At 41.0% G+C, this 24,220-nt stretch overlaps 2 protein-coding genes across 2 annotated transcripts in view; one reads left to right on the top strand and one right to left on the bottom strand.

Annotated features, from left to right (window-relative positions):
* The window catches only part of MEP1B (meprin A subunit beta), a 48,840-nt gene extending 25,109 nt beyond the window's left edge, over positions 1-23,731 (top strand). Inside the window, exons 11-15 of the mRNA XM_084849624.1 lie at positions 755-1,207; positions 3,766-3,948; positions 5,587-5,755; positions 20,299-20,358; positions 22,507-23,731. Of these exons, the coding sequence (XP_084705750.1) occupies positions 755-1,207; positions 3,766-3,948; positions 5,587-5,755; positions 20,299-20,353 (860 nt within the window). The 3' untranslated portion in view covers positions 20,354-20,358; positions 22,507-23,731. The remainder of the gene's footprint in view (positions 1-754; positions 1,208-3,765; positions 3,949-5,586; positions 5,756-20,298; positions 20,359-22,506) is intronic.
* GAREM1 (GRB2 associated regulator of MAPK1 subtype 1) overlaps positions 20,447-24,220 on the bottom strand; it is a 106,366-nt gene continuing 102,592 nt past the window's right edge. The window contains exon 6 of the mRNA XM_084849621.1: positions 20,447-23,218. Within this exon, the coding sequence (XP_084705747.1) occupies positions 22,306-23,218 (913 nt within the window). The 3' untranslated portion in view covers positions 20,447-22,305. The remainder of the gene's footprint in view (positions 23,219-24,220) is intronic.

Genomic DNA, 24,220 nt, shown 5'->3' with positions numbered 1-24,220 from the left:
GTCTCAATTTTCTACTCTAGCCTGCTGTTTCCTCCACAGCTCTCTACCTGGAAGATTCTCAGTAGCTGATTAAACATCCCTATTTGTATCCCACAAAACCTTTTGTCTGGTATCAGTCAGTCCAAGGATCTCTTAATATCAGGATTGTTTTTGCACTGAAATATCACAGACTATGCATGTTAAATAGCAGAACATGCAGTACAAACATATGAAGGGCAAAATAAGCTACACGTTCAACAGTGAATGGCAGCACACTCTGGCCTCATCCACTGGCCAGAGAACCACAGGCCACTGGCAGGCTGCACCCCCTCCCTCTCAGGGAGGACATCACAGCAAAGGGGAGACCACCTGGTACTCTCCATCAGCCAGAGAAGGAATAGCTGCAGGGACCGTGCTTTGCCTTGCCTTCCAGAAAGAACACTTATAAGAACGTTGTCACTAACAATGAGTCCTTGAGTTTGCTTTTTTCTCTTCTTCTTCCCAATCCCTTTACCTTTTGTGTCATGTCTTTTAGATGGTAAGCCTGAGGGTAGGGGCTGCCTTATTACTGAACTTTGTAAGCAGCTCTGGAAGCCTTTTTTGGCTGAAGAATGGGGTAAAAATGATTTAAATAACCCATTTTAAATCTCATGGGGAATGTAAAACTCTGTGTAACATTGAAATAGGCTGTAAATATAATACAACTCATGATTATTTTCCAGGTTCACCTGTGAGCTACTGGAAACTTCACCATTTTCCTTTGATTATTTTCCAGCTTCACCTGAGAGCTACTGGGAGCTTCACCATTTTCCTTTGAGTGTTACAAATAAATTCCGAGTAGTATTCCAAGGCATAAAAATGTCCACCTCATCAAATGGAGGCCTTTCCATAGATGATATCAACCTGTCAGAAACCCATTGCCCTCACCATATTTGGCATATAAGAAATTTCTCTCAACTCCTTACTTCGGGAAATGCTGAAACTCTATACAGTCCACACTTTTACTCTCCTAAAGGCTATGCATATCAGATAGCTTTGGATGTGAATAGTACCACCAATCCATTTAATTTAGCAATATATTTCCATTTGATCACTGGCGCAAATGACAATCTTCTTCAGTGGCCTTGTGCATGGCAACAAGTCACAATGGTTCTACTTGACCAACATCCGGACATTCGTCAACGTATGTCAAATCAAAAGAGCATAACAACAGACCCAAACAAATTACGTAAGTTAATACCTGAATCAATTTTCCTTAGTTGACGTGGTGATCACTCTCTCTCTCGTCAACAATAGTGCGCTAAAATTTTCTGTAGTACAGTATTTTAACCATCTGCACTGGGAGACAATGTACTCAGGATCAGATAATGCAAAAGCAAAAATTCTTAAAAAAGGATGACTCAGTTGTCTCCTTGGGTGATCTGTACAGTGGCTCTCATGTGTGGTCCTTTTAAAAAGACTATAGTTCTATAATCCTCTGGATAGATTTTGGTCATGCAGTCTAATTTCCTTCCCTTGTGGTAATTTAAATTCCCCCTTTAGCTTTATTCCTTGTAAGAAAGCGAGATTCCTTTATTTCCCATGAAGTAGCAAAGGCATGTATGCTAAATTTCTCAATTAAAATGTACTCCTCTCTTACCACAGGCATATTTAGCCAAATATTTACTCTGGTGTAAAATTAGATTGCATACACATATACAGTAAACTTGCCAGTAGTACTAAACATGTGGGTAGTAGTAAATTCACTGGCCCATAGACTTTCATGATGGGGGGAAAGTAGGTTAGGATGATATAAACACGACTTTTCCAAGTCCGAATTTACTATGTGCTACATTTTCTGTCACATATTCTCTCTATAGAAGTGCATTAATTGAAGGATTGAAAAGTCTTCGGCTGTGGGGTAGTACAGAAATGTAATAAATAATCATCATAATTTTGGAAACCACTAAACCAGAACATTCCCTAAAGTAGCACACTGTTCTGTTTTATTGTTTTAGATTTTATTTGGTATTAGCTTGTTCATGATTTAATATGTTTGTAGCTGTTTAAATTATTTATTGTTTTATACTGTTTAAATTGTTTTTATCTGTATGTCGCCCTGAAATCTTAATGATATAGGGCGGGATACAAATATTTTAAATAAATAAATAAATAAATAAATAAATATTATTATCCAGGTTTCTTTTTCACTGTGTTCAAAGTTGGCCAAAGATTTTCACCCTAGTAGCAGGGGCCCCACCAGCTTCTTGGAACAGGGGTATAAAGAGAAGTAAGGGGCCAAAAGTAGGTAATGACTTACCATCAGTCTCTACAGTTGCTACTCTTATCTGGTCTGTGGGAAACAATACTGCAAGCCAGCTGTTTTATTAGTTAGGCTATGGGGAAAGAAACTTCTGGCATGGGAAGATGAATCATGCAGTTGCTATGTAGCCTAAAGTTCTCTTTTCTCCTCCCCTCTCCACATGTACAGGGCTAGATCAGGATTTTGTGGGCTTTAGGCAATGGACCTCCTGCATAGGAGCCAACATAGATTGCTAGCAAATGTTTATTTATTTATTAAATTTCTTAATCGCGCATCTGGCTGGTCACCCTGCCACTCTGGGCGATGTACAATAATACAATAAATAATACAGTTTAAAATAATAAAATTCCACATTAAAACATCGTATTTCTAAAAATCCCCTAACCCACCCCAAATGCCTGCCTGAACAACCATGTTTTTAATGTGTGGCAGCAGCTCATTAAAGAGGGGGCATGGCAGAGTTCCCTAGGGAGGAAGTTCCACAGAGTGGGGGCTACCACAGAGCAGGCCCTCTCCCTCGTCCTCACCAGCCTAGCTGTCCTGGCTGATGGGACAGAGAGAAGGCCATCCAAGGCTGATTGTTTAGAGGCTAGTAACTTCTTTCTTTCTTTCTCTTTCTTTCTTTCTTTCTTTTTTTCGACCCTTTATGGGATCCATTGGGTTGCATCCAGTGATAGTTTAACTTAAATCCAGTTCATTTCATTGGGTCTAGTACGTAGGACTAGCATGGGATACAACCCATTGTGCTGCAATGGAATCAGTAGAAATCCTTGCAGAAAATGCACTGGCAGGGTCCATGCATTAGAGTTGCGCTAATGAAATGTATACAACGTTCTAGCAATTATACATAACCTTCAACAAAAGCAGACCAAATATCCAAATAAGTATCCATTTGAAGGTGACATCTATATTCCACCCATTCAAATATTGAAAGTGTTGTAAGGTCCTCAATATATTACATTATAGGAGGCTAGTATTTATCCTTACAATGTTGTAGTATTAGTCTTTTAGCTATCAAAAGGGTGGAGAGAATCCATTTACGCTGACCATTTGTTAATTTCCATGAAGCAGGTAAATAATTTAAAAGAATGTGTACATCAGTGAATATTAAAGACTGTTCCAGTACAAAATTTTTCTGTGCAATAACCTCTCACAGAAAGAAGCAACTACTGCACATTGCCAAAACATATGTTTAAAAGAAGCTTTAGCTGTATTGCACCTCCAACAATTAGCTGAATTAGACAATTGTTATTAAAGAGATGTTGCAGTGTCCAATGGACACAAAACAATTTTTTTTGCTGAATAAGATGCAGCCTAAGATCCATAGACGCAACAGGTAGATGCCAAAGTGGTGATCCCCTGATTAGGCATTTTGTGGTGGTGCCCACAGCCGTTTCTCAAATTCCCAAATGTACCCCCGCGTCCAAAAAGGTTGGGGACCCTGTATTAGAGAATGCTTACTAATACTTTTTCTTCTTTCACAGACTCCTCAGGGGCTTACTTTTGGGACAGGCCAGATAAAGTAGGAAAACCTGCTACATTTCCTAATGGCACTCAGTTCATGAGAGGTCCCGGAAGTGGAACAAGTGCCTTTTTAACACATCAGAGACTTAAAAGTCGTGACTTCATTAAAGATGATAGTATTTTCATTCTTACAACCATGGAAGGTATGTGGGCCTTGTTATGAGTCTGTACCACAATATCTCCTTTTAGTATTGAGGATGCAAAGTTATGCACAAGCCATGATAATCAGCATCTCCTCTCCTTTCTCACTTAGAAAGTGATGGTTTATAGAGCAGGAGATGGGACTAGCATGTGTGTCCCAAACATTTTTGAATTCTGCTGATAGAAACCACCAGCTGAAGCATTTGGGAAATACAGACATAACACTTTAGCTATGCTAAACTACTTCGCATATTTAAGTGGATAATTTGTGTACATCTGAAAGCATTCATATTCCTAAAAGGCAAAAGATCAGCCCTTCCTGGAAAATGTCACATATTGGTTCCTTTGGCTTTTGTGTAATTCCCTAGTTTAACAGATACAGCTGCTCAGTGGCCTCATTCAGACAGAAAGCTAAGCTATGGTTTAGCATTACATGAATGAACCTGATCAAGCCTGAGGCTCACATGCTCCCCCTCCTCCCTTTTCCTCCAGCATGACTGCAAGATCAGACCTTTCACTTCTGTTTTCAATTAACCACAGTTTAGAGTTGCATCTGAACCCTAAATTGTGGTTAATCTTAACCATGGCTTATTGAAAAAGTCAACTTCATAAACAAAGGTTTGAAGTTGGCTTGTTTTGGTAAACCATAGCTGAGACCATGTACAGTTTGGGGTTCAGACATCATGCTAAACTACAGTTAGTTAAAAACAAGCAAAAGCTTCGTCTTTTCCTTGTGGCAACACTGTAGGTGATGGTGGCAGGGAACCATGCAGACTCGTTCAAATAATGCTAAACCATAGTTCAGTGTTATGTTTGAGTGAGGCTGTTGCCTTAGCCAGTTGAAGATCAAAGAAACCTAAATCAAAGTGAGGTACTTTCTTCTTCTTCTGCCCTATCACCTTAGGAAAGAGAGGAGGAGGGGAGCTGTACCTTCCTTAAACTTCCATTGCTGAAGCTTCTAGGATTGTCTGGATACTAAATATGACAAGCACTATTGTAGGGCATCAGGCCCACCACACTGGCTGTGTTTCAGTGTATTCAAACATGTGTTTCTTTGATGTTCTTCATAGGCTGTGTTTGGACATAATGCTAAACCATGGTTTAGCGTTGCAAGAACGAGCCTTAGCAACTTTCAGGCGTGCATATTGTCTCCTCCCTTCCTCCTGCATAGCTGCAAGGAGGAAATTAGAAGCTTTGGCTCCTGTTAAGGATTCTGCTAAAGTCCTAAATGTTGGTTAATCTTAACTATGGTTAATTGAATCAAGCCAGCTTCATATACGAATAGTTTCAAGTTGGTTTGTTTCAAGTTGGCAAATTTTAAAACTAAGGTTTATCATTATGTCTGAACCAGCCTTCTGTGATTCTGTTTAAGGAAAAGCCACGGGTTAACGTCCCCCACCCCCACCTATAGTTTATATGCTAGTTGGATAACTTCAGATTCCTTCCTAATGAAAATTAGGGTTGGGTTGGTATTAAGCTTCTAAAAGGAAGTTATCTCTTCATAGAAATTTGTTTGAATATACACTTTACTAAATGTTTATGCCCAAGGTCTATCATAATTTAATTAACACCACCAAATGCTTTATAATGTATTGGTTATGATACAAGAATTGATGTTATGCCTCATTTATTCACTTCAGATATATCACATTTAATATTAACTGAACCAAATTTGACACCCAGCAACGCTCCAACTACAAAACAAGTGACAATCAACAGTACGTCCAGTACTACGGCTGATGTGTGTACAGCATATGGCTGTCAAAATAATGGAATATGCGTTGTTGTTGAGAAAAGGGCAGCTTGCAGGTAACTGATTTTTGTGGTTTCCCAAGGGTAATTACTGTGCAGTTGCTTCTAGGTCCTAGCATCTGGGAGGACAAGATATTTAGCAACATCTTTTAAAAAATCCTGTGTAAATTGGTGATGAGAAAATGAAAAATCTGAGGTCTTCATCTTACCTGCTGAGGTAATTTTAAACTTTCTAAGGGACTGATGTTAACTAAGTCAAGCCTCAATTGTGCAGCATGTTGTACATTATTCTGTATGTGTCACTAATAATCTGCTATGTTCATTTAGTTCTTTTTGACAACTTGGAGCTGTATCCAGTCAAGGTTTGTGCCTGTTCAGTTTGCTGGATTGGGCAGCAATCTTTAAGCTCAAGTGCCAGTATAGTGTCACCAGTGTTGCCCTCCCTCAGCCTAAAGAGGGTGAGCAGGCGAGATCATTGATGCAGCTCAAGGAATCAAGTCTGGGGTAATTAGGTGAGGGGCGATAGCTCAGGGGTAGAGCACATCCTTTGCATACAGAAAGTTGCAGGCTTAGTCCCCATCATTTCCAGCTAAAAGGGTCACAGGTTGCCCAAGACGCTTGTCTCATACCTTGCCAAGCTATGCAGACTGGCAGCAACTCTACAGTACTGGGGCTAGTTGGGCCAATGGTCTGACTCGGGACAGGACTCGTCCACATGTGACAGAGAAGATGGATAATTCACAGGCTTGGAAGAAACCCACTTCAAGTCCAGCCTTGCACTCTGAAGCAGGACAGCTGTAAAGATTCCCCAGCAGATGTGTGCCCAATCTTTCCTAAAGTCTCAGTCTGTGGACATTTTCCTGTCAGTCAGGATCGGAGAGCTGAGGTCACCTTCTCCCAGCACATAATTTGTACCATATGGGATTACTGTAGTCAGAAAAAAATTACTGCAAAATATTAACATTAAAGTTCTCCTCAAGGGGTTTCTGCAAAGCAAAGGTGATGCGACCAACACAAGCTAAAAACCTGCACTTGGTGATATCTACTTAAAGACTAGTTCACACAAGCCTATATATCAGTTGATCTCCCATCAGTTGATTACTCAGCACTTCATGACTTGCTGCTATGTAGTGAACCCACTGCACTGGGAAAAGATTGTGCTTCAGTTGACAGGTGAGATGGGAATCCCTTTTTTCACTGATGAGATGCAACAGGAAATGTGCAAGAAATTCTCCCAGTCACGCAGAAGCAGTCCTGGATAAGGAGGTCCTCTGAAGCTGGGTCTAAAGGGCACCTTAGTCACATGTACACTGCTTTACGCTACTGTCAATGAGTGACGAGCATGCATATATAAACTGGTTTTATGTTTTCTGGAAGTCAGTGAGGCTTAAGTGTCTATAACTGGGTTACACAAAAATTCAATCTTACATATACACCGAAGGGGTCTAAATGGGTGGTAAGAGTTCTTGGGGTCATCATGGATGGCTCAATGAAAACATTGATTCTGTGTGAAGAAGGCATTTTCTGGGTTTGTTTGTTTATTTATTTATTAATTTTATTAATCGCCCATCTAGCTGGTCACCCAGCCACTCTGGGCGATGTACAAGCATATAATAAAACAGTTTAAAACAATAACATTCTACAATAAAAACATTTTCTAAAATACCCTAACCCACCCCAAATGCCTGTGTGATCCAGATTTAGGATTGGATCCAGATTTAAGCAGGTACAACTGGGCTGGCAGAATGGATTTCCTTGCTCCTTCCTCCCTATAGCAGCCCCTTCAGCCCCCTGAAAATGCTACACAGAGGGTTGGGGGACCCTGCTGAAAGAGATGAGCTGTGGTGCGGAAGAGAAAGGGGGGGACCCCTGAAAATCGGGTGGAGGTACTCTTCCATGAGTGGAGCCCTTTGGTGCAGGGAGGACAGATCCTGGATCCAACACACACTGTGTTCAGGATTATGAAGGGATTGAAAATTAAAGCAGATGGTAGAATAATGCTGTTATATAAATCCATGGTGTGGCCACATGTAGAATACTGTGTGCAATTTGGTTAACCCACAAATCAAAATGCATATAGTAGAGCTGGAAAAGGTGCAGAAAAGAGCAAAGTAATCAAGGGGTTAGAGCATCTTCCTTATAAGGAGGAATAGGCTGTGTAGATAGTTGGGCCATTTAGCTTAGAAAAAAGGGTGGATGAAGTGGGACATGATAGAGATTTAATAAATTATGTATGATGTGAAGCACGGATTGAGAAAAATTTCTCCCTCTGCCATAATACTAAAATTCAGGGTTGCCCATTGGAATGGATTTGGCAGTAGATTTAAAAGTCCTTCACACAATGTGTAATTAATTATGGATTTTGCTGCCCCACTTAGGGTGATGGGCTTAGAAGGCTTTCTTTATGAAAGACAGTCTGTTGATGAGTATTAGCCATGAGGCTACATAGAATCCCCATGTGCAGAGGTAGAGTGCCTTGAAAGAGCTGTTGCTGGGAGGAAAACAGCCAGGCAGGACTGTTAACGTCCCAGCCTGATGTGGGCCTTCCCTGAAGCATTTGTTTGGCTATTGTCAGGAAAAGGATGATGGACTAGTTCGGGTGTGGGGAACTTCAGGGTCAGGGTTCCAGTCTGGTCCTCCTGAAGTCCCAGTCCAGCCCCCTGGATTTCCCCAGATGGCCACACACCTGTTCCCCCAGCTACCAATTGTTTGGTGGTTTCCTGGCTTTTGTGCATTTTTCCCATTCTGAAAGGTTGAAATGCCTCTCCCAAGGCTTCATTACTGGCAGGGAGAGCTTTAAGTGACAATATGCTGGGTATTTTGTTTTTGCATTTTTGACCCCACCCCCTTTGCCCCCATCCCCTTCCATCACTGAAATGCGACCCTCTAGGGTTTCTCCAAAATTAACTTTGGTCCTCAGGCTGAAAGACATTCCCCACCCCTGGACTAATGGACTCTTATTCTGATCTAGCAGGACTTGTCTTACACTGTTATGGGGGAGGAAGACAGTCCAGCTACTTGGTAGACTATTAATGCATTCAGTGAGCACGTGGTCTCGGGTAAAACGGGAAAATCTGATCAAATCCCTCAGGAGAGCAGCTGTTTCAAACTGCCTACGTACTGTCAGTTCACTGATGAAAGCAGCACAATTTAGAACAGCCACCCTCAATCCAATGTCCCCCAGATGTTTTGAACTACAACTCCCATCATTTCCAGATAGTATGGCCAATGGTCAGGGATAGTGGGAGATCTGGAGGGCACCAGGTTGGGAAGGGTAATTTACAACAGCAGTAAAGAATCTTTGAACTTTGAGATGCTGTTCAACTACAACTCCCATCAACCCCAGCAAGCACGATCAATAGGCATGCATGATGGGAGTTGTAGTCCAACATCTGGAAGTCCATGGGTTCATCACCCCTGATGTAGATGTATTGCTGGAAGTTGGACATCTTGTAACAATCTTGGCTCAGATAACTTTAGTCCTAAAGATTCACAGTGGTATAGGTAGGGTTCTGGACCAGACCTGTTTACTTTGGAGAAACACAAGAAAACAATCAGATTTGATTTATTCTGAATGAGAGGGTTGGGGTGTGTGTGTCATTTTTTTAAATCTGTCCCGAATATCAAATTGAAAACATGATGGAATATACACTAAATCAGGAATGGGGGATATGTGGTCCTTCAGATGTTGTTGGACTGAAACTCTCATCATCCCTCAACATTGGCTATGCTGGCTATATATTCCCCACTGCTACACTAAATGCTTAGAAGGGGTGGGGGGAAACAAACTAGATCTCCAGATGTTTTGGACTTCAACTCCCAGCATTCCTGACCATTGGCCATGCTGGAAGGGGCTTCTGGGAGTTGAAGTCCAAAACATCTGGAGATCTTCCTTCTGTCCACCCCTGGCTTAGAAGACGGTATCACCTTAAAGATATTATTAGGTTTCACATCATTTTTATGTGTTTGAAGACAACATTATGATGGAGAAAGATGCTGGCATATATAGATAGAAAACATTTTTTAAAAAAATACCTCACCTTCTGTTTGAATGTAATTGCTTAAACTGCTGCTGTGCCTTCTAGATGTCCTGCCGGTGGGGACTGGTGGTACATGGGAGAAAAATGCGAAAAGAAGGGATCAATGCAGGAAATCACTGTAATAGCGGTTGCCTCAACTCTTACTGTATTTGCTGTCATGTTGATCATCACTATTGTAGCTACCACCTGTATTAAAAAGAAATATCGCAAACAACTCCAAGCCAGTACAAACCTTGAATTACATAGAACGGTAAGTATTCTGTTTTTGGCAGTATAACTTCCCGGTGCTTTCGAAGTACCAGTCTCTCCTTTTGCTAGACGTAGTGGCAAGATGAATTACTCATGTTCAACGATCCACTTGTCTTCCATTGTGTGGGGCAGCTTTCTCCAAACTCAAACCGTCCAGATGTGTTGGGCTACAGATCCCACTATCCCCAGCCAACATGGCCAACAGAAATGATGGGAGCTGTAGTACAACACATCTGAAGGGTGTCAAGTTGGAGAAGGGTGGTGATGGGGAACTGGTGCTGAAAGATCGTGTGGCTTTAGAAGTTCAATTCAGGTCCCCCAGACTGACCCACACTAGCTTCCCTTAGCTTGGGTGGCATCTACTTGGGCAGTTATTCATTAATCTTCATCTGCAACTATCGGCTCCTTTGCTGTTGCTTTGCATGTCTGTGTTTATGCACGTTGCTTTCTAAAAGTGCATCTTCTATGCAAAGGATACAAAAATGACAAAGTCATATTTCTTGGTCCATTTTCTTTTTAGAAGGAGCTTACAGGTATTAGCCATGAGGCTACATGGATACTCTGCCATCAGCATGTTAACCGTATCACCTTGTGTAACTCTTTTTCTGGGTTTGTAACTAGTAACTCCTCTCAAGTGAAATTATGTTAGTGAAAACAGCAAACATTTTGCATTAGAAACAAGACACAAAGGTATATGCCACTTTCAGAAACCACAGATGTCGTAAGATGGGTGGAGTAATCCTACCTCCTGTTGGAGAGGGCTCCAATGTTGGAGCCTTCAATGGATTCAGAGCTCTGCTAGCGTAAACCTGAAAGGGCATGAGAGGAAAGGAGTATTTCTGCCTTTTTTTTTTTTAACCTCCCCAGGGCTTTTGTTTTTAGTATGACAAATTCTCTCCCATTGAAACCAATAGGAAGGAACTGATCTATAAGAGTTCCAGGGTTGGTATAGATCAGCAGCTGGTTTGTGGGGTGGGTGTCTGACAGTTACAGAAGAGAGATATGGAACCAGCGTAAGTTTCTAAAATTAAAATTTGTATCAAAACTGGGCTGGATTCATGCAATGGGTTCAATGAAACTATGCCCCATGCATGACAGGCACAGTTATCGAGGGCTAGTATAGTTTTTGCTTAATCACAGATGTATTTTCCTCATTTCACAGGCAACATCTTTTTGAAGACAGTTAAAGTTTGGAGACCAAAACAGATTACATCATCAGTTGTGTCACTTGGATACCTGATTCATAACATCATGTCCAGCATGATTTCTTCTCACCTGGCCGCTAAATGTTTTACTTACAAGAAGGAAATTATTAATGCATGGATCCCTCCAATTTCTAAATCAACATAAACAAATCAAGTGTCTAAAAGTGACATAGTAATTATGACAGATGGGAGAATGTGAGAACCTCTCCAGCACAGAACAGGAAATGGATAACCAAAATGAACAGATTTCTGTATCACCAGTACATAATTTGTAAGACGAATCTGGTAATGCACAAGTTTCCCCACTAAATAACAAATACTGATGGGGTTGGAGGGAATGCATCCTACTTTTTCAGACATCATTTCTAGAGGACTCCCCACCACTACCCCTGCCACTCCCAGAATCCTTAAACTGTTCTTTAAATTCTGGAATTCAAAAAATTGTTTGGGGATTTGACACAACAGCTTTTCATGGGAGAAAGTAGGTGGAAAATCACGCATGTGCCAATGGCATTTCCCCTTTGAAAAACTGCTGCATAACATCAGCGGCATAACTGCTTTGTGAACTCAGAGGTGTCAAAAGCTGTTAACCTCTCTTCTAGGGAGGCAACTGAAATTCTAGGACAGCCTTCTGAAACCCAGCATGCTTGAAATGTGTTGGACTACCACTCCCAGTGACGGCCCTGCTGGTCGGTGATGATAGGAGCTGTAGTCCAAGGTGCTGGGTTTGGAAAGGCTGTTCTAGGATGTATCTAAGGCATTTCGATTAGGGGTGGTGTTATCAGCTGTACAAAACAGTAAGCAAACTCTTTGTGAAGAACAGAGCCTGCTTCCCTTCATCCAATTCACTGAATGATGGAGCTTCCCAGTTTTCTTTACTAGGTTGTTAAAACATGCCCAAACATAGAAGTTCCTTATTCTAAGTGACAATGGCTTTCCCACTGGAAATGGTGAGTTGTATTACTGAAATTAGCCTTTATTGTCCTGCTAACACCGCATATCAAACGTGTTCAAGTATGATGACCAAGGGATAATAAAAACATCAATGCACTATTAACTTTGTATGCTCTTATGTATGAATATCTCCCTTACAGAAATCTCCAGTTGTGAAGAACTCTCATTACCTGCAAGGACCAGACACAAAATAGCTTTTTAAATGTACTTGTCCATGAGTATAGTGTTAAAGATGTGCTTTATATATCCCATTGGGAAAAATGTATGTTGCATCTTATCAACAATGGACTGAAAATCCAATTATCCATTAGACAAAACCACAGAAGTTAATATGTGACTTCAGTTTGAGTTTTGAGAAATGGCTTGATTTTTGCCATATCAGTTATAGATGCCATTTCTTATCTAAGCTTAAAGTTCTGGATATCTTTCTAGCCCCAACAAGTATGAGGAAATGCAATAAGTTACAGTGTAAAACAAATTCTACAACAAATTCTGAACTTAATGTTGTACTTGTCTTACAACACCTACTCCCTGAAGAACAGTAGATTATAATGCTATTAAATGCCATGGGACAATTTATAAGCTGCCTTGGAAAAAGAGAACTGTATAAATTACATGTCAGAAGTATATAGCTACATGTCATATCTGCCATTACTATAATTGTAAACAAGGGCCAAACATCCTTTTGTCAAGAGCCCATCAACTGCAATCAGTGTACTTATTCATTTTACTTACATGAAAGACTGGGAAGGAAATAGACAAATCCTTGTATGTTTTAAGTTGTTCAAATTGTGCTTTATAAACATCAGCATGCATCACGACAAGTCAAAAACTTAACATGATAAGTTCTCTGCCATATGTAGCAAGCCACACTTGGAGATCAGGTTAGTGCATTTAAGGCAAGTCTTATTCATTCAAAATTGCAATTCATTCAAACATTTTTCAATTGCCTGCATCAGGGAAAGCAACACATTTCTACCTTTGCGAAGTAACGAGTTACAGAGGAGCTTCAGTCGTGCCAGCTTTGTGACCCATGTACTGTGTGCTATGGATTTAATTGGCATTGCTCTGACATCTTGGCTCAATAATCTGTTTTTTTTGTTTTCTTTTCTGGAAGGCAAGCCTGAAAATCTGCCAGGAACATTGTTAGGGCTCTGAAACCCCTACAGAAGCATAGCAGCCACAAAATATACTTGCTTCCTCCATGCTTGAAGGGAGTTGTTCCCTGTAACCATAGAAACATGCAAACACCTCGCTGATTCACCACCAAGCCAACTAACCCATGAGAGTACGTTTGAACTGGCCAGTCAAGGACCCTGGCAGGAAAAATGGTCCAGTCCTGAAGTGTCCCCCACCTCTGACAAGTTAGAAAGATCAAGCACTACCTGTTGACACGTTTTGTTTGAATAGGGTGCTACGCTGGTCTGTCTAGCCGGTTAGATGTAAATTAATCAAGGGGCAAAGAATCTCTCTGAGTTGTCTATTCATTTCCCAGAACCAAACTATTGTTCCTTTTCTTTTGGAAACCCCCCCCCCCCAATCCAGCTTTGAGCCATTGAGCTCTTTGTCACTTTTTTTCCTGAACGCTATAACTGCCTTGAAGTTCAGGCAGTTCATCCTTTTTTGCTCGGGCATCCCTCATGCTGGTGCGTCTCACCTCTGAGCATAACTCGTGGTTCGATTTACTTTAATATTCCTCATGATGGTTTCCTAGCATGATGCTCTGTTCCACGCTGTTGCCTATCCTGTTTTGTTCCAGAATTTGCCCTTGCACTGTCCAACCAAACTACATTATTGCTGCATTTACCTTAGAGATCCGTTTACCTCGCACACCAAAAGAATGCTTTACTAACCTTGGTAAGGCACACACTGAGTTCCAAAGCCAGGTTCCGTATGTGCAGGAAAGCAGTTTTTCCTCTGAGACCACACAGGTACTTTGCAACCTCCATGTGAGTTGTCAGCTTTGAGTCCAATGGAGGTGGTCAAAAAGTGAGCTTAAGATATTGGGAAGCAGCTACCAAAATGTCTCAAGCTAAATGCACAATATCTGATTCTAGTGGATACTTTGAGAAGCCCCATTGGTAAGGCTCTTCATCTGAATATATTTTTTAACCCAATTGTGGTTGGCTCCAGGGTTCCTAATAATGGTTTCGCCTTTCTTTGGATTCCTCATTGTCACTCTTTGGGATGTTTATAGGTGAATGTGGTGCAGCCTGTTATCTATAATTCCCTCAAGCGTCCTCTTTATCTTTTAGGTAGGCCTATTAGAACTAGGATACTGGTCTGTGTGGTAGGGCAGGGGTAGGAAATGTGTAGTCCTCCAGATGATGTTGGGTTACAGCTGCTATCTGCCCTAGCCATCATGGAAAATGGTAAGGGATGACAGAAGATGCTGTCCAACAAGGTCTGGAGAGCCATACATTCCCCAGCCTTGTGCTAGGGGGTTCTTAGTGCCATATTCTCCAGCTTCTCTTGGTACAGACATTTAGGGAGAACATTTTCTTCAGAAATCAGATCTTTCTATTTTACCATTTAGTGTCTTCCCTGTGGCTGCATGATGAGTGGTTTCAAGGATGTGTTTAGAACTTCCTGAAGCTCTGATTATTTCCATGAGTAGTTGTAGGAAAAAAGACAGGCACACATTGACCGCTTCTCCACAAACCAAGCTGTAGTTTTTGTCTTCCTCTGCCCTGCAAAGAAAGCCATCTTCCTAGGAGCAAAAAAGGTGTTTAAAGACAACCTTGGCTCCCAAAAGCAATTGATCCATTTCCCGTCTCCTCCAAGCACAAAATGCTTACCACGGAGAAATGTAATCAATCTCTCTTCCATTGCTAGAAACAGTGACAACTTTATCACTGTATGCTTTCAAAACATTTTCAAAAGACGAATGAGCAGTTTTGCAAACTTCTGCTTCATTGTCCAAACAGCTGTTTTGCCTGGCACAGAGTCTTCCACAGAGACAGAGATCCAGCATTATATTCAGTTGCTTCTGTAACAAATGGATGCCAAAGCAGTAATGCCATTATAATACTAGAAACTGAACTAAGAATCATACATAGTCAACTTTAGGCATACCTACAGGCTACTTGTACTCAATACAGTCTTAATTGTAGGGGTGGCTAACTTGTTAGGTACCGTAGGCCATCATGGAAACACACTGGAGCTGTTTGCACAGAATGACAACCTAGCTACTTCAGTGCACAACCCCTGCTCTAGAACCTACTTACTACAGCCCGATGTGATCTGTTGTGGAAGCATTTGCAGAATAGTACCAATAACTATTTTCTTCCTGCTCATTTTTCATTGGATTCAACTCATAGTGTAATTTCTGTTGATATGTAAATAGTATGCAAATAACCTGCCCTTTAGTTCAGAGAGACTTGGTTTGTTGTTTGGTTAGCCACTGGGTTGTTTAGCCCCTAAACAACCCAGCGGTTTGGGTTCACACGTCACACTCCACAACCTACAAAGGAGCCAATCGTGGGTTGTGGAGTAAAATTGGAAGAGGTGCCTGCTCTCTCCCGCTTGTGCATGACAACCCATCTGTTTTTAAACCAATGGCTTATCATTACAAGTGAACAGGGTCAGTGAAAAAATTCAAATTGCCCATTGTTTCCCTTCACTTATTTCAGTCAAGGATCTATCAGTTAAGGACTTAGCTTGCCAATGCTGTATATTTTAATCCATCTAATTTCTGATGAAATGAAAAAAAAACCCTCTACACATTTGAAATATCATGAAAATAATATCTTTAATATACAGTTATATACTTACAATACACCATTGACATTTGTTCATATACATTATAGGGTTATTTATTTGCTCCTGGTTTAAATAAATGTTCCTCACTCATAAACTTGTAAAGAGATGTTCAAATCAGCACAGACTTTCACAAACGCACACTGAGTTTTAACAATGGAATATATTCACTGAGCCAATAATTTGGGTTTTGTTCTGAAATCTATGTTTTTGACATACATGGAACCCATTAGAAATCAAGCAGAACCCAGCTGTTTTCTTTGACACAGTTCAGAAAATAATGTCTGAAATTCTGCCATTATTGTTTTATAAATTATATGCGACCTGATCAGCTTCTTTATTCAAGAATTAAAACTACTCTAAGATCTTACAAATGCTCTTTTGTTCTAGAGATTAGCAAGGATTGCATGTTCCACTTCGCTTTCAGATTAAAAAAAAAAAAAAAGCTACTTCTTTCCTGTTATTGTTTTCTATTCATATAGCCTCACCTTCTGAATGGATTGTTTCAACTAAACATGCTGTAATCCTAACGTTTAAATTTCAGTTTCAAAAATAACATTCTTAAACTTTGGAAGTTAATGTTCAGATTGCGACTGCCCCAAGTATAACACTAGCGGTGGTAAAGCATGTATGAGGCTCCCTATACTCCTTTTTATGTAGAATAGCCTTTCCCAAACCACTACCTTCCAAATGTGTTGGATTACAATGCCCTTCCATCCCTAGCCCGCAGACCAATCACCATATTGTCTGGGGATGATAGGTACTATAGTCCCAACAAACCTGGAGGGCACCAGGTTGGGAAGACTGATGTAGGAAGTAGCCACATGTTGGATACTTTGCCAGCACTTTCACAGTGAGTTGAGCTGGATTCATGCCGCTCACCCATTCTCTAGCACTTAGATGTGGCTTGTTCCTCATCATAAAAGGTGATCTCCCAGAGGCCATACACATCCCCAGAAGCAATAGACATGATTAAGCAAGTACAGAATCAGTGGTCCGTATCTGTTCCCCTTAAGCCTCTTGCAAGCTTTTGGGCTGGTGTGGTTAAGGCACAAGTTTTCATGGCTCAGGTCCAACGACGATTGATTTTCTCAGTCCAACAGATAAGGACCCTCTTGCAGTTAGATGTGCTAGTGAGACATGAACTCACAGCACTTCAGAAGTGTTGGCAAGTGCCTGAACCTGTTGGGCTAAAACATCTCTATTCCCTACTGTATCTAAAACACACTGCTTGCATTAATATACAGCAGGGAGGAGGGGAATGGGAAATTTTCATTCCATGAACTTCCTTAACTTAGGATCCAAGCCACTGAACTGATCCATCCTATCTACTTCTAATGAAACCGTTGCCATTATGAAATCAACGTATACATTATAAAAGATGTCTGTGACAAAGTAAAATAAATCTAGTTTAACCTAATTTCCTAATTTCTAAACTGCAAGCCGGACTTCAAAAAGTGCAAGTTCCTTATTTATTAAGCAAGCATTCTCTAAAGCTTTAGATTTTACCACTACCAGCTTGATGCTGCCTCTATGTCCTCTGCAAGTTTTACAGGAAAGAAGGTCCCACTGGGCCCAATGTACCTACTCCATCCCAAGTAAAAGTGCACAGGAGTCTTACTGAACTCTGAGTAAACATGCTTAGGGTTGCACTGCAAGTGTCTACAAGAAACTGAATACAACACAGGGCAATGCAGGCCTTTGATTAATTGCAGGCAGAATAAGAGCAATCGTTAACAGATGTATTATGCATTGCCTCAATTCTCATTGACTTCCTCTTCTTCAAAAGAAAGAAAATCCTACTTGAAATCCTGTTGTGACAAAAAACAAACCCCACTCTATAAAGGACTATTGTGCTGCATACAAAGAGATTCTACATCAAGACTACTAAAAACAGAAATATATCAACTGCACTATTCCTTAAGAGACATTCCTAGACAATCTTCTTTCAGCTAGCACTTTCATCTTGATTATTTATCCAACATGCACAGGACAACAGACTTAAAATGGGACTGCTTATTCAGAATATATACAGGAGGATCTTGTCACAGCCCATACTAAAGGCTATAGTTAAAGAGTTCCAACTCTACGTTGCAGCAAGGAGACAGCAAAGAATGCTGCTAGCCAGCTTAAGTGCTTCTCCTTGCTCTGAATGTTACTTGCATAGCTTCATGGGAACATTTTGGTAATCTGTGTCAGATTTTAATCTCTGATCCTGCAAGAAGTCAGATCTTTGAACATATTCAGGGATGAGAAGCTAATGGAGTATCTGTGTAAGTGGACGGAGTTTGAAGAATGAGTACAGCTCCTTGCATGGTGTACAAATGCTTACAAATGCTCCTTCCACCACTTATCCTCCCATAGAGTAGCATTATTGGGAATATTTTATTTTGGAGGGAGCAGAATAGGCGAAGTTTCAAATTCAGACAGAACACCAATGGCATGTGGACATGAAAGTCGATAGTAACATGTGGACATGAGAAACATTCAAAGAATGCATGGAATGGTTCTTGGGGCTAGACTCACCCACCGCTGCAGCCACATGTCACCTCCCTCTCCCCTGATGAACATCCAGTGGATGTTCATGAGAATGGGTTCTCTGTGCTCCTGCTCTTGAGCATAGGAGCTCTCTGTGGATACATCTGTACACACAGAGAACTCTTTCTCACACACATCCACTGTATGTTCATCAGGGGAGAGCAGAGGCAGCATGCAATTCTGGCCATGGGTGGGACTAGCCGTGTGACCTCCTCTGCATGTTCTGTTAACAAGAGTAATTCTGGTTAACAGGACATGCCATGTTGGTGGCAGGTACCACTTTGACAGTGCTGCTTTCAAAGCTCTCAGAAAAATAGCGCAATTGTCTCTAGCGCCTGGTGTCCTAAAATATGAGAATCCTAAAACAATAAGGCAATACAAAGTCACTAGCCTTGACAGGACTTTTGCACCGAATGGATGCAGTTGCAAATAAAATGTCAATGAAGTTACAGGACTTTGAATAAAACGATGAATACCCTAAATGTGGAACTGCTTAGATACCATACAGTCAACAGTAGGACTGGCATAACATTAAATAACTAAGGTTGCAATCCTATGCTTACTTCCCTGGAAGTAAGTCAGCCCCCATTGAACACAGTGGGACTTACTTCTGAGTAAGCCTGCAAGGGATCATGCTGTGAGTCCTTTAAAAGCTTGTCCAAAGTACATAACTGTTTTCTGACTGAAATAAGAATAGCAGCTGTATTTTCCTTGCATCCCACAAAGCAGAGAAGTTTTCTTAGACATTAGTGGTTTCTAAACCCATGATGGGCACTTGTCAAATCACAAGGGATTTTGAACTGAGAGTAGCTGGCCTAGGAACCTCAGATTTGAAACCCAAGCAAGTTTCTAAAGCAGAAGTGCTGATATTAGGCAACTGCAGTTTCCCAACCGAACTGAAGGCCACTCAATCACCTGAATTCACTACAAGAGCAAATGATGCCAAATCATAGCTAAGCTTCCTCAACAATGGTTTGTTGCTATGTCTGAATTGAGCTGAAAGTGCATTGGCTTGGATTCTAAGGGTGCAATCCTATGCAGGTTTAGACAGAAAAAAGGCCTACAACACCCAGCATGCCCCAGCCACACATGGCTGGCATGCTGAGAATTGTAGGCCTTTTTTCTGTCTAAACCTGCATAGGATTGCACCTTAAGATAAGGTGGACCCTAAGACCATTTCCCCCTCCCCCAGCTGCCCCTAACACCGTATCCTACACTGTTCAGGACCCTGATGCCCCCTGGAGAGGCTTTTCAGGGGTAGATGGCTGTAGTAGGGAAAGAGGATGGGAAACTTTCTTTCTGTGAACTTCCTTATGTTAACTTCTTTTAGAATCCAAAAAGTACTGGCTGATTCCCAGGGAAATTTTTCCCCTACACAATACTCACAGCTGTCCTTGGCTACGCATGTCTGCAGTCGTATTAGGTGGGGGTGGGAAGAAAAATTAATGTCCAGCACTCAGCCAACAGCAGTTTCTTTGACTAAAGCGCTACTTTTGCCAGATGTGTCATGGGAATTTGTAGGATTATCTGTGTATAGCGCACTTCCACTATTTTTCCTGATATGAAAATCTACCTAATGGCAACTCTGGACTGCACTTGTGTAGAGGAAGTGCTGGGTAAACGGCTCTTAAGTTCCATTAATTTCAAGAGAGTTTAATTCCAAGTCACACTATCTGCTTAAAACAGGATATAAAATGGGTACCGTTTGATCAAGTTCCCCAAAGTGTGAAAAAAGAAAAGATCATACAGCTTACAAACTCCTGCTAACGGCCAGAACTTTCTCCCTTAAATATAGCATGTAGTTTTTCATGAGCTTTCTAAATAAGTCTTCTGTTTTCCATGTACAAAACTGAAGAAAAATTAAGGAAAATATCACATTATGGAACATTGCATCAAGGCCACAGAGATAAATAAGGTATGGTTCATTTTGCCTTTTAAACAGGCAGGAAACCCTTTACCCTAGCTTTTTGTAGTAGTGATGTTCTAGACCCAGATCAACTTGCTGAGACATCACTTTATTTGCTGTCTACTACAGTGAATACTGGCTAACAGGGTAAATACATCTCAAAGCATGTGGGCTAAAGCTACCTTTCCTCCCACACCCATTTTTTAATAGTAAAATGTGTATCAGATATATCAGGTGTCTAAAACATCCATACATTCCTTCAAGAACAAGATGCTTACCTCAGCTGTTCTCTTTCATCTAAACAAAAAGTTTTAAAAAATCCACCACCACAAAATTATTTATTCAATTTCATTTTGGATAGCCTAGGTGTAGTTTTTGGAATGTGAATTCTTTTAATTTAGGTTAGTATTTCAGGTGTTGATCGTTCCTAATTGTACATTTTAAGAGCCTTAAAGAAACAGCAGCAATGCAAAGCATCACGGACAAATCACTGAACCAGTATCTCACCTTCTAAAGTTACACTCCAAGGCAGATAATTCTTCTATACATTTTACAGCTAGGACAATTGACTGATATTGTCTTATTGATCCCTAACAACTATTCTACACTAAAGCAGGGCATCAACATTTGCTCAGAATACAGGAAGACTTTTGATTGTTTGCAAAGTAGTTGCCAAACCCTTTTAAATTTGGATTTCCCCCTGTTCTCTGCTAATGCTGAGTACTTTCCCCCAAATCAGTGATTTAAAATAGCACGTTTAATCTCACGTCTACATTTTAGAGCTCCCCAGCACTGTAAGGAGCTTGTGCGTTTATGCTCTCTCTATATTGTTTTACACTATGCAAGAAAATTCTATTTGGGTGCAAGGTCTATCGCCCTGGATTGCAGTAGTTTCATAGTAAATCAAGCAAGGGTGATTTTTTTGGTGACGACAGCTCATCCCGTGCCAAAATTCTATCACTTCCTCCAAGTTATGAAAGAGCAAGACAAAGTGCCTTCCTGCTCTCTCGTGTAATATTAGGGTGGTACCTATGCTGCCTCCCTACATTTTTGCCTCTTCATACATCACACAATCTAAGTAGGAGCGCAAAGTAAGTAGGTGGTTCCAGTAGCCATCTGATCCTCTATCTCCTCCCCTACCCACTTGAAGAAGACATGCTTGAGTAAGAGGATGGTTCAAGGGTGAGAAAGATAGCAGTGACAGAGAAGAACGCATGTGTGAGCAAGGTAATGGCAGCTCACCAGTGATTAAGAGCTTGTATTGCTTCTCTCAAGCCCAGAAATGCCTTATGAACCAAACTTGTTTTCCAAGTCGGCAGTGAAGTAAATGTTGATCTTGAATTGCCTTTTCTGTGAGTAACTCCGGAGTTATCCGGAGGTGATGTCAAACTAATATGTTTTTGCTTTGATTTTAAAAATTGGAATATGGGTTTGTTCAGAACCCAGGAATCTTACAAAAAGGAATCTTATCCCCATATTTAGAAGAAACATGAAGGGGAGGTTGACACTTTCCACCGGAGAAGTCAAAACTAAAGGCGAGGTATGTGGCCATCAGAATAAAAATAAAAAACCAAAGTGGACATACATTTATTGGGAAACATATGAAATCAAACTGATTAATGTGTTACTCAGTTTTGCCTAATCAATAATAATAAATATGTCTTAACAGACTACATGAGTACAAATTAAATTCCCTTTAACGCCCACCGTTTAGCAGCTGCTGAATGTTGAAGGATGCACAAGGCACACCTTTATGTTTCTATTATGTACAAAAGGGTCTGCTCACCACTCAAAACTATCTGCATAGTAAGATTTTTTTTCTCCTACTATTTACACAAGAGAGGAAGAAGATTGTAGTGAGACAGAGAGAGAGAGAGAGAGGGAGAGAGAGAGAGAGACTTTTTGTTAGTCCAAGTGCTTCTAGCACACCTCTGAGTTTTGTTGGACAAGTGAGCACTACATTTTAGGCCTCCAGCCATTAATGAACTGCAGTATTTTCTTAACCTGTAGTTTGCTTAGTTTGAAATCCTCTGAAAGGATCTCTTCGTTGAGCTGAACAAGCAAGTTGCCATCAATCTTCTCAGTAACAAAAAACGTTATGACATCCTCTGATAAGCCTATAAATCTCAGAGACTTAGAAACTTCCTCTATTGAAAGTCCAGACAGATCTACGGGAGGCTGCCAAGGAGAGCCATCACCACAAGACCTTGGCACTAGCTGAAGATGAAGGGGAGATGAGAAAGGATAAGAAGCTGAAAAGATGTCCTGCGTGCCCCTTTTCCCAAGGTACCGATCTCCAGAAAGGTCTGGAGAGCCTGTCTGAGGCTCTTCCTCAGCACCATCTATTTTGAGAGGCAGTGGACACAAGTCAAGGGGTGGTTTCTCATCTGCCATTTTTGGTGCACGAGGCGGTAAGGCAGGGCATGAGAGAGACTGCGGTGCGCTACTTGCTGCCAGACTTTTCTCATCGGTGCACTCAAGAGAGTAACTTGCAGACTTTGGGCAACTGGATACAGTGCAGCCGAGCTCCACTGAGGCTAGCAGCGTATCCCCTGCAGGAAGTTCACTTCTGTCAAAGTTGAATGTAAAAGGTGCTGGACAGTTTCTCTTTGGTGTGCCAGGAGTCTTCTGCCTTGGATAACTGTAACTCTTGCTTGGATCCAATAGGAAGTCGCTCCTATTAAGGCCTTCGGCAGCTCCAGAAAAATGATTTGGCCATGACAGTCTAGCGGACAAAGCATCAGCAGAGGGGCTTCCCACAGACAACTTGCTACCAAGCTCTTGCAGGTCAACGTTCACGGTGCCACATGGATAGCAAGAACCCGGGGTGCTCTCAGTGGGATTTTCAGCTTCTCCTTCTGCAGCATTGCTTTTTTGTTATTTTAAAACAACAACAACACATACACACACAAGCAAAAAGAGAATTAATGTATAGGGTTGGTCATGCTAGAATTTGGTTATTTTGGTTGCCGTCCTGACATAACATAAAGCAACATCTTTATGCGGTTCCCCTTACGTAGAACTGTTTGAACAGCACAACCTCAAACATAGGAATCAGACTGGATGATACTATGCAAGCTGCTCCCCCAAATTGACTCTTTCCAGCAAACTAGTTAACTATATTGATAGTTGTTCTCCATTTCTTGGTTTTTGCCTAGATGTGATGGACAAAAATATAGGCAGTATGGGGTGCAGTTACTTTAAGCTTCCAAAACGTATAAACCTCATTTATACATCAACCCACCATTGCCTGTCATTTGCTGCAGTCTAGTAATTACTCCCCTGGAACATATAATGAGATCCATTTTTGAATGTTCAAAGTCTATACACTACTAAGGTTTTATCACATTTCATCATGGCAATAAAGCTGTAAGGTTATGTGACACTGTGTCTTGGTCTAAATTTACAGGGGAAAATAAATCTGGATGGTAAACTGTGCTTTTTGAACTTCAAGAATGAAACCTAGACTTTGCTGTTTTAATAAGTCACATATGTCAGATCCCCCAACCTTTAACCTAGTAGATACAACAGTCTAGGTAGGTAGAATTATCCTGTTCAGTTGGATTTTTTTCTGTCTGTACCTCTAACTGCGCAACTTCCATATTGTCTTCATTAAAACAAAGCTGAGGTCCTACATAATTCTGACAGACAAAAGAACCTGCCATATACTGTCAAACCACTGGTCCATCTAGCTCAATACAGTCTCCTCTGATTGGCTGCGGCTCTTCAGGATCTGAGGCAGGGGTCTTTCCCCAGACTGGCTGAGATCCTTTTAACTGGAGATGGCAGGAATCAAACTTGCAAAACGTGTGTTCTATTACAGTATGTTCTAGTGCTCCCCTTAACATTTCCATCCAATGCCTCACACTCC

The sequence above is a fragment of the Heloderma suspectum genome, chromosome 4, assembly GCF_057233095.1.
Source record: "Heloderma suspectum isolate Gila_16-S chromosome 4, 16-S_ref, whole genome shotgun sequence".
In the NCBI taxonomy this organism is placed as follows: Eukaryota; Metazoa; Chordata; class Lepidosauria; order Squamata; family Helodermatidae; genus Heloderma; species Heloderma suspectum.
The sequence above is the reverse complement of the archived record's forward strand: the minus strand, read 5'-3'. Positions and strand labels throughout refer to the sequence as shown.